Source organism: Ovis canadensis, chromosome 12, assembly GCF_042477335.2.
Source record: "Ovis canadensis isolate MfBH-ARS-UI-01 breed Bighorn chromosome 12, ARS-UI_OviCan_v2, whole genome shotgun sequence".
NCBI classification, from domain to species: Eukaryota; Metazoa; Chordata; class Mammalia; order Artiodactyla; family Bovidae; genus Ovis; species Ovis canadensis.
Window position 1 is genome coordinate 44,128,512 of NC_091256.1, and position 13,165 is coordinate 44,141,676.

General features: G+C 36.4%; 1 protein-coding gene across 6 annotated transcripts in view; it reads left to right on the top strand.

Moving 5' to 3' along the window:
• AKT3 (AKT serine/threonine kinase 3) overlaps nucleotides 1-13,165 on the top strand; it is a 281,419-nt gene that overhangs the window by 239,940 nt on the left and 28,314 nt on the right. For all 6 annotated transcript variants that reach the window (XR_011247672.1, XR_011247671.1, XR_011247673.1 and 3 more), the window contains exon 12: nucleotides 5,005-5,092. Coding sequence is in view for 1 of the 6 variants with exons in the window: in XM_069545551.1 (XP_069401652.1) it covers nucleotides 5,005-5,092 (88 nt within the window). In the remaining 5 variants the exon portion in view is untranslated. The remainder of the gene's footprint in view (nucleotides 1-5,004; nucleotides 5,093-13,165) is intronic.

A 13,165-nucleotide genomic window follows, 5' to 3' on the forward strand; every position in this document is an offset into this window, starting at 1 on the left:
TTTGTCATGGATAGATTAGAACAGTGAAGGGCTAGGGGCAAGTAGGCAGAGTAATGAAGAATACATATGGAATTGTCCACATCAAGAGATGGAATCCATCCCAAAACTGGTAAATAGGGCTAAGTAGACTTTGTGAATGATTAAATAGAAATGATGAGAAAGTGGAAGGACTTTGGGATGCCTCTGAGGTTTCCAACTGGGATGACTAGTCTGGAGAATGGAGTTATTACTGACAGAGTGGGAGTATAGGCAAAGGAGGAGGCTTGATGGGGTAGATGCTGATACTAGTTTTGCTGTACTGAGTCTGAGGTTTCTGTAGAAAACCTAGATGTCAAGCAGGCAGCTGAAAAGAGTACCAGTGCTTACTATAGAAACACAATAGCTGATTTCCTCCAGGTATATAGCCAGGAATGGGATTGCTGGGTCATACGATAGTTCTAGTTTTAGTTTTTTAAGGAACCTCCATACTCTTCATAGGGAACCTCCCAATTTACACTCCTTCCAACAGTGTAGGGGGGTTCCCTTTTCTCTGCATCCTCTCCAGTATTTATTGTTTTTAGATTTTTTGATGATGGACATTCTGGTCAGTGTGAGGTGATACATCATTGTAGTTTTTAATTTGCGTTTCTCTAATAAGTTATGTTGAGCACCCTTTCATCTGTTTGTTGGCCATCCGTATGTCTGGAGAGAAGTCTGTTTAGGTCTTCTGCTAATTTTTTCACTGAGTTGGTTGGTTCATTGTTTGTTTTTTTATTAGCTGCGTGAGTTGTTTGTATATTTTGGAGATTAATCCCTTGTCAGTTGCTTCCTTTGCAAATATTTTCTCCATTCTGAGGGTCTTTTTGTTTTGTTTATGGTTTCCTTTGCTGTGCAAAAGCTTTGAAGTTTAACTAAATCCCATTTGTTCATTTTTTCTTTTATTTTTGTTATTCTGAGGTGGGTCAGAAAAGATCTTGCTGCAATTTATGTCAGAGAATGTTCTGCCTATGTTTTCCTCTAAGAGTTTTATAGTGTCTGTGCTTACATTTAGGTCTTTAATCCATTTTGAGTTTATTTTTGTCTATGGTGTTAGAGAGTGTTCTAATTTCCTCCTTTTACATGTAGCTGTCCAGTTGTCCTATCTAAGGTGAGCTTATTTGCAAAGCAGAAATAAAGACACAGATGTAGGGAACAAACTTATGGATACCAAGGCAGGGTAGGGAGGTAAGATGAACTGGGAGATGGGGAATGACATATATGCAATGGTATGTATGAAATGGGTAACTAATGAGAACGTGCTGTATAGCACAGAGAACCCTAGTCAGTGCTCTGTGTGACCTAAATGGGAAAGAAATCAAAAAAGAGAAAACGAAGATCATGGCATCTGGTCCCATCACTTCTTGGCAAATAGATGGGGAAACAGTGGAAACAGTGGCTGACTTTATTTTTCTGGGCTCCAAAATCACTGCAGATGGTGATTGCAGCCATGAAATTAAAAGACACTTCCTCCTTGGAAGGAAAGTTATGACCAACCTAGACAACGTAAGAAAAAGCAGAGGCATTACTTTGCCAACAAAGGTCCATCAAGTCAAGGCTATGGTTTTTCCATTAGTCATGTACGGATGTGAAAGTTGGACTATAAAGAAAGCTGAGCGCCGAAGAATTGATGCTTTTGAACTGGGGTGTTGGAGAATTCTCTTGAGTGTCCCTTGGACTGCAAGGAGTTCCAACCAGTCCATCCTAAAGGAGATCAGTCCTGGGTGTTCATTGGAAGGACTGATGTTGAAGCTGAAACTCTTAATACTTTGGCCACCTGATGTGAAGAGCTGACTCATTTGAAAAGACCCTGATGCTGGGAAAGATTGAGGGCAGGAGGAGAAGGGGACAACAGAGGATGAGATGGTTAGGATGGCATCACCGACCCAACGGACATGGATTTGGGTGGACTCTGGGATTTGGTGATGGACAGGGAGGCCTGGCGTACTGTGGTTCATGGGGTCACAAAGAGTCAGACACAACTGAGCGACTGAACTGAACTGAACTGCTATGCATATATATAACTGATTGATTCTTCTGAACAGTAGAAACTAACACAGCATTGCAAAGCAACTATACTCCAGTAAAAATTAATTCTAAAAACCAGAAACACAGGAGCTGAATATGTGGATTTTGGGTCTGTACGTATCTAATGGCTGGAGCCATGCCAACAGCGAGAAGAGTCGAATATAAAGAGAAGACACCCCAGGGCAGAGACTTGGGGAGTGCCAAAAGTTTAGGAGGTAGAAGGAAGAGAAAGAGCCAACAAAGGACCTGAAAAGTCTTTGGAAACATGATCAGAGATAGTATACCTCTTTATTGTTCCTATTCAGTTGTTTAAATAGTGCTTCAGTTTTTCTGATACTCCTTGCTGAATTGCTCTCAGTTCTATCAAAGAGTCAGCTCTCAGTTTGCTTTTATTTCTTATTCTTCATTACTTAGTGATTATTCTGTTAGTATCTCTCGTAAGGTCCTATGCAAATTTTGTAGGAACAACATAACCTCATGTTGCATTCAGTAACACAAGGAAAATGTAAATCCCATGTTGCTTCTAGTTATGAAGAATCCATAATGGCTGAGGATTTTAGATTGGCTTTCTGATATGGGAATTTGGTATTCTTAGACAAAAATATCTTAATGTAAGTCATATTTTGATATTATTTTGAAGTCTTAAATTGTATATTAGGGAGTCATTGACATTGAAATTTTTGACAGTTTCACACTTTGAAGAAGCTTGTGTTAGAGAATCTCTACCAACTTCTAAAACGGCAGTCTAAGATTATATTCTTAGTCTTTGTATAGTATTCATGGCTGATACTTTAGTTATATATGTATTGGATAAATGTAGATTAAATGCTGGCTATGTCCAAAGCCAAATATTGCTTGAGAACTAAGGAGTGACATAAAAATGAATGACTGAAGCTGAATTAAAACCTTTTATTTCTAAAAATGATTTTAGTTTTCCATTTTAACTGCTACTTCACTCACCATCTTGTCTATATTTTAGGTTGAAAACAGTATTGAACTAAATAATACCATAGATAGAAGGAAATACAATGAACTTCTGATTTTTCTTATGCATACTACTTTGATGCATACTTTGAAATGTTAAATAGTTCTTTCAGAAGCAAGTATTTTGGTGTTTCTGCTTTTCTGGCTTCCTAAGCACAGGCTTAAAACACTTTTTGGATAATCTAGTACTGAACTCTCCCCTGAAACGAATTTGCATTCTACCAGGGGAGAGGCATACATAACTTGAAATAGAATGAAAAAGAATGAGGCCAGAAGTCCAGTGCTGAGTGTTAACTAAATATAGAGTTGCCAGTCTGAGAGTTCCAAATATGAACATAACTATTATGATCTGATCCAATCTAAAAGTTCCAGTCAGAGGTGTGATTTATTCTGTATGGATCTTAGGATATAAAAGACCTGGATACAAAAAAAAAAAAGACCTGGATACTGGGAACTATAGGATCATCACTACAGATATTCAGAAATCTGCTAATTGTTTTGTTTTTCCATTCTGACAGTGTGTCAGAGGATCCTGGATTCTTCCTAGTGATATATTCCTTATACCTAATAATAACCAGAATTCATAAAAATTGTAGAATTGCTTATTTTCTATGACATAATTGCTTTTCTTCCTACCCAGTGGTGTGTTGGGAGTTGACATGTACCAGTTTAGAATAGCCAGTTGTTAAATATCAAGAATTTTGTGAGCTGGTTGTTGAAAACAACCATTATTAAAAATTAAATTATATGAACTTAAAATTAAACCAGGAACATTAAAATCAAGGATAGAAAATACTCAAAACTCTTCACTCTTTGATAATGTTGTTAAATGTTACTCTTCTCTGTACTTTTGAGGATACTTATATATTTTGAGGTTGGAAACACTGTATAATGTTTTGCTTCTGCACATCTTCTGTTGGTAAATCTAATAATACATGTATGTATTATATATTTATAATTTCCCAAGATAGCTGATTATTAAGCATTTACCAGCATGTATCATTCCTAACAATGAGTAAAATCAAATAAAACTTGCTCTATCAAATTCAGATTTAAAAATAGATTTCCTTTGTTTTATTTTCCTCCTTGTTTCCCTGTCCTTTCTTTCTTTCTCTCTTTTCCCTCTTTTCCCCCCGTCTTACTTCCTCCTCTGTTGTTTTCTGTTTCCCTCATCCTTTCTTCAGAGTGGCTAGTATGTACTGTGTGAAACTGAGAAATCTAGAAAACACCTGAATTTCAGATTGTGTCAGGTATCAGTTGAATAAGAGCATCTTCAAAGAAGGGGACATAAATTCCTAATTTATATTGAAGCCTGTGTAGCAGATTCCATTACAGTGGTAGTTCATATATTAACTTTCTCACTTCCCTGAGAATTCATTTGAGATGTGAAAGCGATTTATTGGCTTCTATTAGCAATGCTCTCTAAATTGTTTTTTCTAACCAGTTATGTAGTTTTTTCAGAATTTATGTTGACAAGGGTGCATTTTGACTAAAGTCATTCTAAAATAATTTTGGTTTGAGAATTGACAATAGCTGTTATTTATTGTGCTAGGTACTTGTTATTTCTAAATGCTTAGCAGTAAGCTACTGTAAGCAGTAAGATTAATCTTACTGTAATTAAGATTACTTAACAGTAATCTTCCATGCTGGTATTATTATTCCCACAATACAGATGAGAAAACTGAGATTAAGTAAGTTTTCATTGTCATACACCTCATAAGTTCTAGAGCTGCTTGCTAGCTCTGGTTTGTCTCCAAAACTTGTGCTTTTTTCAAATACCGTACTGTCCCAAGCCAAATTCTTATTAATAGTGTATTAGGAAAACTAGATCTTACAACAAAAGCTTTTTATTTTTATTGCTATTTATCGCAAAAACTATTTACACACAGAAAGTTACATTTCACAAAAGCTTTGTAGTTATGCATTCAGCTTATGCAAATGTTCTATAATCATTTAATTTTATTTATGTTCTCACAGCCTTGGTGGAGGACCAGATGATGCAAAAGAAATTATGAGACACAGTTTCTTTTCTGGAGTAAACTGGCAAGATGTGTATGATAAAAAGGTCAGTTATCTTCATGGTATTGTATTTTTACTCTATTATTTAATTGAATATTGAACGTCTTAGCACAAACCATTATTGGTAGTTTCTACATCTGAAATGCATTTTGAAATTTTATTCAATGTGATGTTTTCTCTTTATTATCACAATAATTTGTTAGTTTACTTCTCATCATTTCATTGATTCAGAAAAAATAAAGGCACCAATGTTATGATTCTTCAGGAAAACTAGCAAAGCAATCACAATTTTGAAACTTTGTCTCTATACCTTTCATTTTAAAGTGAATGCTTCATATTTATTTATACAGTTCCTGATTTTTAAAAGGAATTTAAAGCAGTTTAGTTTTAATATTTAACAAAATAATACATTTATTTGTCTTCTTTGGGGCTTCTCTTTTACTTGAAATAGAACTTCAAGACTTACAAGATGGATGCTACAAATCATATAATTTTATTTTTACTCTAATCTATACTTGTTTCTAATACTGCAGTGTTTACTTAAGTTTAGAAATAGGAAATTACTGTGTCTGTCTTATCTTTTAAATCTTTTTAATTTTAGTTTTACTACTTTAGATACTGTTAGTACAGTCAATGATTTTGATATTTTGATTTTCAAATGCTCACATGAAAATTTTACTATGAAATTTTTATGTTATTCAGCATTTGCTTGTAATTCTTACCTAGTCAGTTTATGTACTCAGTCCTTCCATTTCAGTTTATTCTAGGTTTTCATGTTTTTCTCTAAAATGTATTTATCAGCAACATTTATGCAGTGTCTTAATTTTTGCCAAATACTCTTCTCTGTTAATCCCCAAAGCAAAGATAGAGTGATATCATAGAGTTATGAGGAAGTAAGACAAGTGCATCATTTTTGTATTATGTTACAGTAATAGAGAATGTGATGATTTTAAGCATTTCTTATAACTAGGTGTTTAAAATAGAGGCACCATGTTACGGTACCTCTATTCAAACTTCAATTAAACTTACATTTCTTGAGTTCCTACCATGTATAAAGCACTAAGGTATGGATCCTTCTCAAACCTTGTGAGAAGTTTGTGATCATTCTTAAGTATCTCAATGTTTATTAACTTCAGGTAGACAGTTATATATCTACTTTATAATACTGATGAAATTCTTCATGAGTGGCATCCATATATAGCCTGTAAAGTACCACTTGCTGTTTATCATGTGAGTGCACTGCAAAAGAACCTAGAAATAATATATGATCAAAGGTTTCCTTTGGCACACAAAGTTATAAGCCACAACTAAATATTCCTTTGGTATATACTCTGTCCAAAGAGGACTCCACCACCACTAACAACAACCAAACAGAAAGAAAAATTTCCTTAAGAGACTAAATGTGGGGCATTGGTATGGCACTGCTAACTTTAAAGAAGGGGTAAAATATGGATTTTCTTCAGTCCTATTCAGAGAGTCAGATAGGCTAATAAGATTGGAGTTTGGCATCACCTAAGGGTGAACTCCAGGAGTTGGTGATGGACAGGGAGGCCTGGCATGCTGCGATTCATGGGGTCGCTAAGAGTCGGACACGACGAGCGACTGAACTGAACTAAACTAAAAGGAATGCACTGAGAACCCAGCCAGCACACAGTGAAGAAACGAGGCTTATCCTGTCTCTGCCCCATGGGCTCAGCATGCCCAGAGTGAAGGTACTGTTAAGATACCCAGGCAGCTCCCTTGTGGTGAATGAAACTGGAGAAGCCAGCAAGAAGGGCAGTATAAGGAGCTGCCAAAACATAGCTTTAGATGATGCGTGTGAAGAAATGAATTTAAATTGTTAGAGTTTACATTAAAATAGTTGCTGCTTAACTTGAGCAAAAATGTTAAGTATCCTGCATAAAGAAGCACAGCTGCAAAAATCGCAAGTTTCTGCTCGTCGACACTTGCTGCAGGTTTGCTGGAGGCTGGGGTGGTATCCGGGCTGTCGCATGGCCCTGATGTTTTCAGCCACCTTCATACGCCCAAAGGAGAGCAGTGTCATAGCAGCATGCGTAAATTTTGACACTCTTTCTAAAAGGTGGTGGAAATAAGATTGGGTTTATTTGGGTTTGTATTGTATTACAACAAACAAGGAATTAATTATAGGAATGCTAATACAGTAGCTATTTTCATGAATTTACCTGTGTTTTCAAACATTTTTGAGGGGCCTTATATCTTTAAAATGCATAACTTATTCTTCATCTCTAAGGTCAGGTGCTTTTCAGTTTTACTAATGTGCTTTGGGAGAATTGCTGTTTCTATGCATTTATGACATGATTGCTGGCTATCTTCCTATTGCTGTGTATCATGGGAAACTCTCCAGATGAAGGTGCATGTGAAGATGCTGGTATGTTTAGCGGAAGGGCTTCCCCAGTGGCTCAGTGGTAAAGAATCCGCCCGCCAGTGCAGAAGATGCAGGAGACACGGGTTTGAGCTCTGGGTTGGGAAGATCCTCTGGAGGAAGAAATGGCGCTCCATGCCAGCATTCTTGCCTGGAAAATCCCATGACCAGGGGAGCCTGGCAGGCTACAGTCCAGGGGGTCACAGAAGAGTCAGACAGGACTGAGCGCCTGAGCATGAGCACCTTTAGGGGAAAGTGAAACCTCTTCCTAGGGAAAGTTAAAAATGAATTGATCTTACCTGTGAGTATCATCATGTACCACTGTAGATAACTCAGTGCTGGAAGGTGGAGGTGCTCATCCTAGGTCTGCTGCTTCTCTCCTGTGTGGAAATGGACAAGTTGTTTTACACCCACAGGAAATTATGATCTTTGAAGTGTCTTCAGGCTTTCAGATTCTCTGGTAGGATGTTTTATATGAATTTATCTAGGTAAATTTCTATATGCTTTATACTCAGTTTGTCAACTTTATACAAAAAAGTCTGCTGGGAGTTTTCTGTGAGACTGTGTTCAATTTATAGAAGAATTTGGGGAGGATTGGCATTTATTTAGGCCTTCTTTAATTACTCTCAGTAATGTTTCATAATTTTCAGTGTTTAGTTCTTATTCATATTTTGTTAAATTTATCCATTAGTATTTCATGTCTTCTGATGTGAATGATACTTTAAAATTTTATTTTCATATTGTTTGCTACCAGTAGAAATAGGATTGATTTTTGTATGGGGATCTTGTATCCTACAAGCTATTAGTTTTAGTAGTTTTTTTGTACATGATGTAGGGTTATCTAAATAGATGACCATATTTTATATAAATAAAAAGCTTTACTTCATTTTCAATCTGTATGTATTTTATTTCTTTTCCTTTATTATATTGCCTGGGACCTTTCTACAATGTGGAATAGAAATGATGAGAGTTAACATCCTGGTTTTGTTTCTAAGGAGAGAAAACATTGTTTCTAGGGAGAAAACACTGTTTACCATTAAATATGACATTAATCACATCTAACACTGAAATATTCATTACTAAATACCGTTCTCCAGTAAAAAGAATCAAAGTTATTTGGAGAAGTAGTTGATCTCACAGCTGGGATGGGGAAGGTAAAAGAAGAGCCCAAGGAATTTTGTGGTGCCAGAAAGTAAAAAAAAACAACAACAAGGAAGGTAGATGGAAAGGTTCATGTTAATAGAACACAGGAACCAACCTTAAGTAATTTCCAGTGGAGAAAGCTGGAACAATTTTAGTAGCAAAACAAATATTGTATGTGACCCAAAGAATGAGATACATGTCCGTTAGTCTATACTGCAAAATTAGTTATTGAACAAATAGATAAAATATTGAGAAGAGACAGGTCTTCATTAAAATAGTAGCAGTATTGTTGCTCAGTCATGTCTGACTCTTTGAGACCTCGTGGACTATATCCTGCCAAGCTCCTCTATCCATGGGATTCTCCAGGCAAGAATACCGGAGTGGGTTGCCATTCCCTTCTCCAGGGGATCTTCCTGACTCAGGGATTGTACCCAGGTCTCCCACGTTGCAGGCAGATACTTTGTCACCTGAGACACCAGGGAAGCCCATCTTCATTATAGGTGAATTCGAATTAATAAAGGTAGAAGGAATCAGGGAAATAGAAAATTATCATTAAAACCCCAGAATAAAAATTGCTGTATGCAGTTCACCAGTGAATGCTAAAATTAGTGGGTAAAAGTAAAGAAACAATATTTGCATGTCTACATATCTCTCTTAAAATATATATTTACAAAGATTTAAAAGAGTAATTTTAGAGTTAAAAAAAAACACAAACCTTGGCAAACGTTGCAAAATCCTTGTAACCCATGATATGATAACATGAGAAGGCTGTATCACTTTTGTAGTATTCTTCAAAATGAATAACCTCAGTATGATCGTGAGAAAACCTGAAGAAGCCTGCATGGAGAGATGTGTACCTCAGAATAATTGGTCAGATAGGTTTAAAGGTGTCAGCTTCATGAAACACAAAGAATGACTGTGGAGCTTTCACAAACTGAAGAGACTAAGGTGGCATGACTAAATGTCGTATGGAATTCTAGATTGGATCTTGGAATAGGAAAGGGCCCTAAGTGGCAAAACTGGTGAAATCTAATTAAAGTTGGTAGCTGAGGAAAAGTGAAAGTGTTAGTTGCTAAGTCATGTCTAACCCTATGCGACCCCATGGACTGTAGCCTGCCAGGCTCCTCTGTTCATGGAATTCTCCAAGCAAGAATACTGGAGTGGGTTACCATTTCCTTCTCCAAGGCATCCTCCCTATCCAGGGTCGAACCTTGAGTCTCCTGCATTACAGGCAGATTCTTCAGTGTCTGAGGCTCCAGGGAAGTTTTGCTTAATTTATTTTTATCTCTTTCTGAAGTATATGTGCTACAATCTTTGAAGAGTGGCTACAGTAATACCTGTCTCATCTACATCCCTCACTGAATCGTCTCCCTCATCTCCACCTGTTCCCTGGGTGTAACAGGTATTGTCTGCTTCCTCCTTGTTATCATCAGCCAGCTCAGGACAAAATTTATACATTTCACAACCACTGAAAACTAGTGCCTACCCTGTTTTGAAGTCTTTCTTTCCATTTCTTGCTCAAGCTTATCCATCTTTTCTTATTTTTTCCTTCCATATAAGGAAAGATTCTGGACTTATTTTGGCAGTATTTGGACCTAGGGCAAAACACTCTATTAGATCTTTTAAGGACATTTTCTGTTCATTCTTTTCTTTCTTTAAAAGAAACAACACAGTACAAATCCAGAAGGAGATGTGTCATGATGCATGCAGATATCTACCCCTCCATGGCATACCCACAGCCAGCCATGTTTGTTGTTTCTAGTAGTTCAAGAAAGTATTTGCACAGTCTCAGTTTTGGAGTTTTTCTTTTCGGCCTTATTGTGCTTCTCACTGCTTGTGGTTTATTCACTATAGCATATTTTTCAAGTTCTTCACTGCTTACGTCCTATTTTCTCACTGCAGTCTAGTCAAGAGAGAGCTCACACTTAGCTCCCTTAGTGCTCCACCCATGCGTGTACCACAGATTCGCAGTCTGTACCTTTACTTAGTTTTTGAGCAGCAACTACAGGTTTGAATAGCTCATTTAGCTCTTATAATTCTTACTGCTTGTCATCCAGTAATCTTTTTCTACTCCACCTTTTGGCTTCTCTAAGTCTTAGCAGGTTTGGGGGAGGCGGAAGGTGGATTATGGAGAGAGCTGGCACCAGCCAGCACATCATGGGGTCTCTCTCCATGGTAGGAGGAGAAAGAGGAACACACAAGCTTACTCACTGCACCATACTTTGACTTTTTCCTTATTCATTAGATAATATATGTCTTCTAATGGAATGTGCAGCCCATTTTAATTTAATTCAATTAACATAGTTGGGTTTAAATCTGCCATCTTGCAGTTTTATTCCTTTTTTATCTACCTTCTTGTGAATATTTTTGTTTTGATTTTATCTTAGCTATTGTCTCATTAGCTATTCTCCTTTGTTTTTTTGTCGTGAAGTTGTTTTAGAGTTTTCTGTGTATACCACTTACCACACTGTGCCTTCAGTTAATATTATATATCACTTTGAAAAGCATATTTCTGTTTCCTCTTCCATTCTTCACTTTCATATATTCTACTTTCACATATTATAAGCCATCACAATATATCGTAATTCTGTTTAGCTTTAGACAATTATATTTTAATGTGCTAACAATGCTTTATATTTACTACTAGTAGCATTCCCCATTGCCTTATGGAGATCCATGCTTCCATCTGGTATCTTTTTCTTTGTGTGGTGAAATAGTATTAAAGTTACACTGGCACTTTTCATGACTGAATCATGACTTCCTATTTTCCGATTGAAAAATTCAGCATGAAGACTTTGGTGATTCATGGCAGTTATGCCACCGTTAGTGATTGTTGTTTTCTTAAGTAAAGTAAGGTTAGACAAGTACAACATGAATACTCAACAGAGAAAAGAAAGAGGCTAAACAGATGCATCTAGGTAGCTTCATATTGACGTTTTCCTTATCGTACTCAAATGGTAGTCCAGTCTAAGACTTCAGATCAGAGAAAAACGAGCCACAAATATCTACCAAATGTTCTGACAGTTTAACTTTAAAATTACTCTCTTCTGTTGATTGTGAGGCATTGCACTGAGGATATAAAAGAACACAGACAGCTGTCAAAACCATGTTAGTTACGATATGAAATGCAAATGGTTTAAGCTTTAAAACCCTCAAGTAGGTTAAAAACAAAATGTAACTAGATGTTCTGTATAAGAATCACACATAAAACAAAATTACGCAGAATAAATGGATAAAATAAGAGGATAAACAGAGGTGTAACAGTCAAATGTCACAAAAAGTGAACAGACAGTAGTAATTTTGAGCTCAGTAGAGTTCAACATATAAATACTAAATGTGAGAAGTCATTTTTGGCATGATGAGCAATAATATAATCTTCAATATAAAAATTAAAATTTTTGCACCAAATAGGTTTTGTATACACAAAACACTCTTATAAATGCCAGAAGGCCTGATAGAACACAATTTCTTTTTAATGTGGCAGAGGTTCATCAATTTTCTTGATCTTTTCAAAAAGGCAGCTTGTGATTTTGGTGATTTTCTCTATCAGTTTTCAATTTTAAAATTTATGGATTTCTACTCATTTATTTTCTTATTATTTCAGATTTTATTTGCTCTTCTATTTCTGACTTCCTAAACTGGAAGCATAGATGATTGCTTTTAGAACTTTCTTTTTGAATGTGTGATTCAGTGCTGTAAGTTGTCCTATGTAGGCTATTTTTACTGCATCCCACAAACTTTGATGAGTTGTATTTATTTTTATTTACTGTAAAATATATTTAAAATTTTCTTGAAATGTCTTATTTGACCCATGTGTTATTTGGAACTATATTATTTTATATTTGCCGCTGCTGCTGCTGCTAAGTCACTTAAGTCATGTCCGACTCTGTGCAACCCCGTAGACGGCAGCCCACCAGGCTCCTCTGTCCCTGGGATTCTCCAGGCAAGAACACTGGAGTGGGCTGCCATTTCCTTCTCCAATGCATGAAAGTGAAGTCGCTCAGTCGTGTCCAACTCTTCGCGACCCCATGAACTGCAGCCTACCAGGCTCCTCCATCCATAGGATTTTCCAGGCAAGAGTACTGGAGTGGGGTGCCATTGCCTTCTCCAATTTGATCTCTGTTTGGAATTTTTCCAGATATATTTATCTTACTGATTGCCAGTTTAATTTTTTTGTGGTCTGAGAGCATACCTTTGTATGATTTCTGTTCTTTTAAATTTAAGATGTGTTTCATGACCTGGAATATGGTTTCTCTTGGTAAATGTTCTGTGAGCTTAAGTAGAATATGTATTCTGCCATTGTTGGAGGAGGTAGTCTATAAATATCAACTCGATCCAGTTGGCTGATGGTGCTTTTCAGTCCTTCTAATTTTCCACCTTCTAAATCTGTCAATTACTGATAAAAGGATGTTAAAAGTCTCCAGCTATCATAGTGAATTAAATCTATTTCTCCTTACAGTTCTATCAGTTTTTGGCTATTGTATTTCGAAACTCTCGTTAGATGCATACGCATTAAGCATTGTTATGTCTTTCTGGAGAATTAACCCCTTTATCATTATGTAATGTTTCTTTCTGTATGATAACTTTCAATCC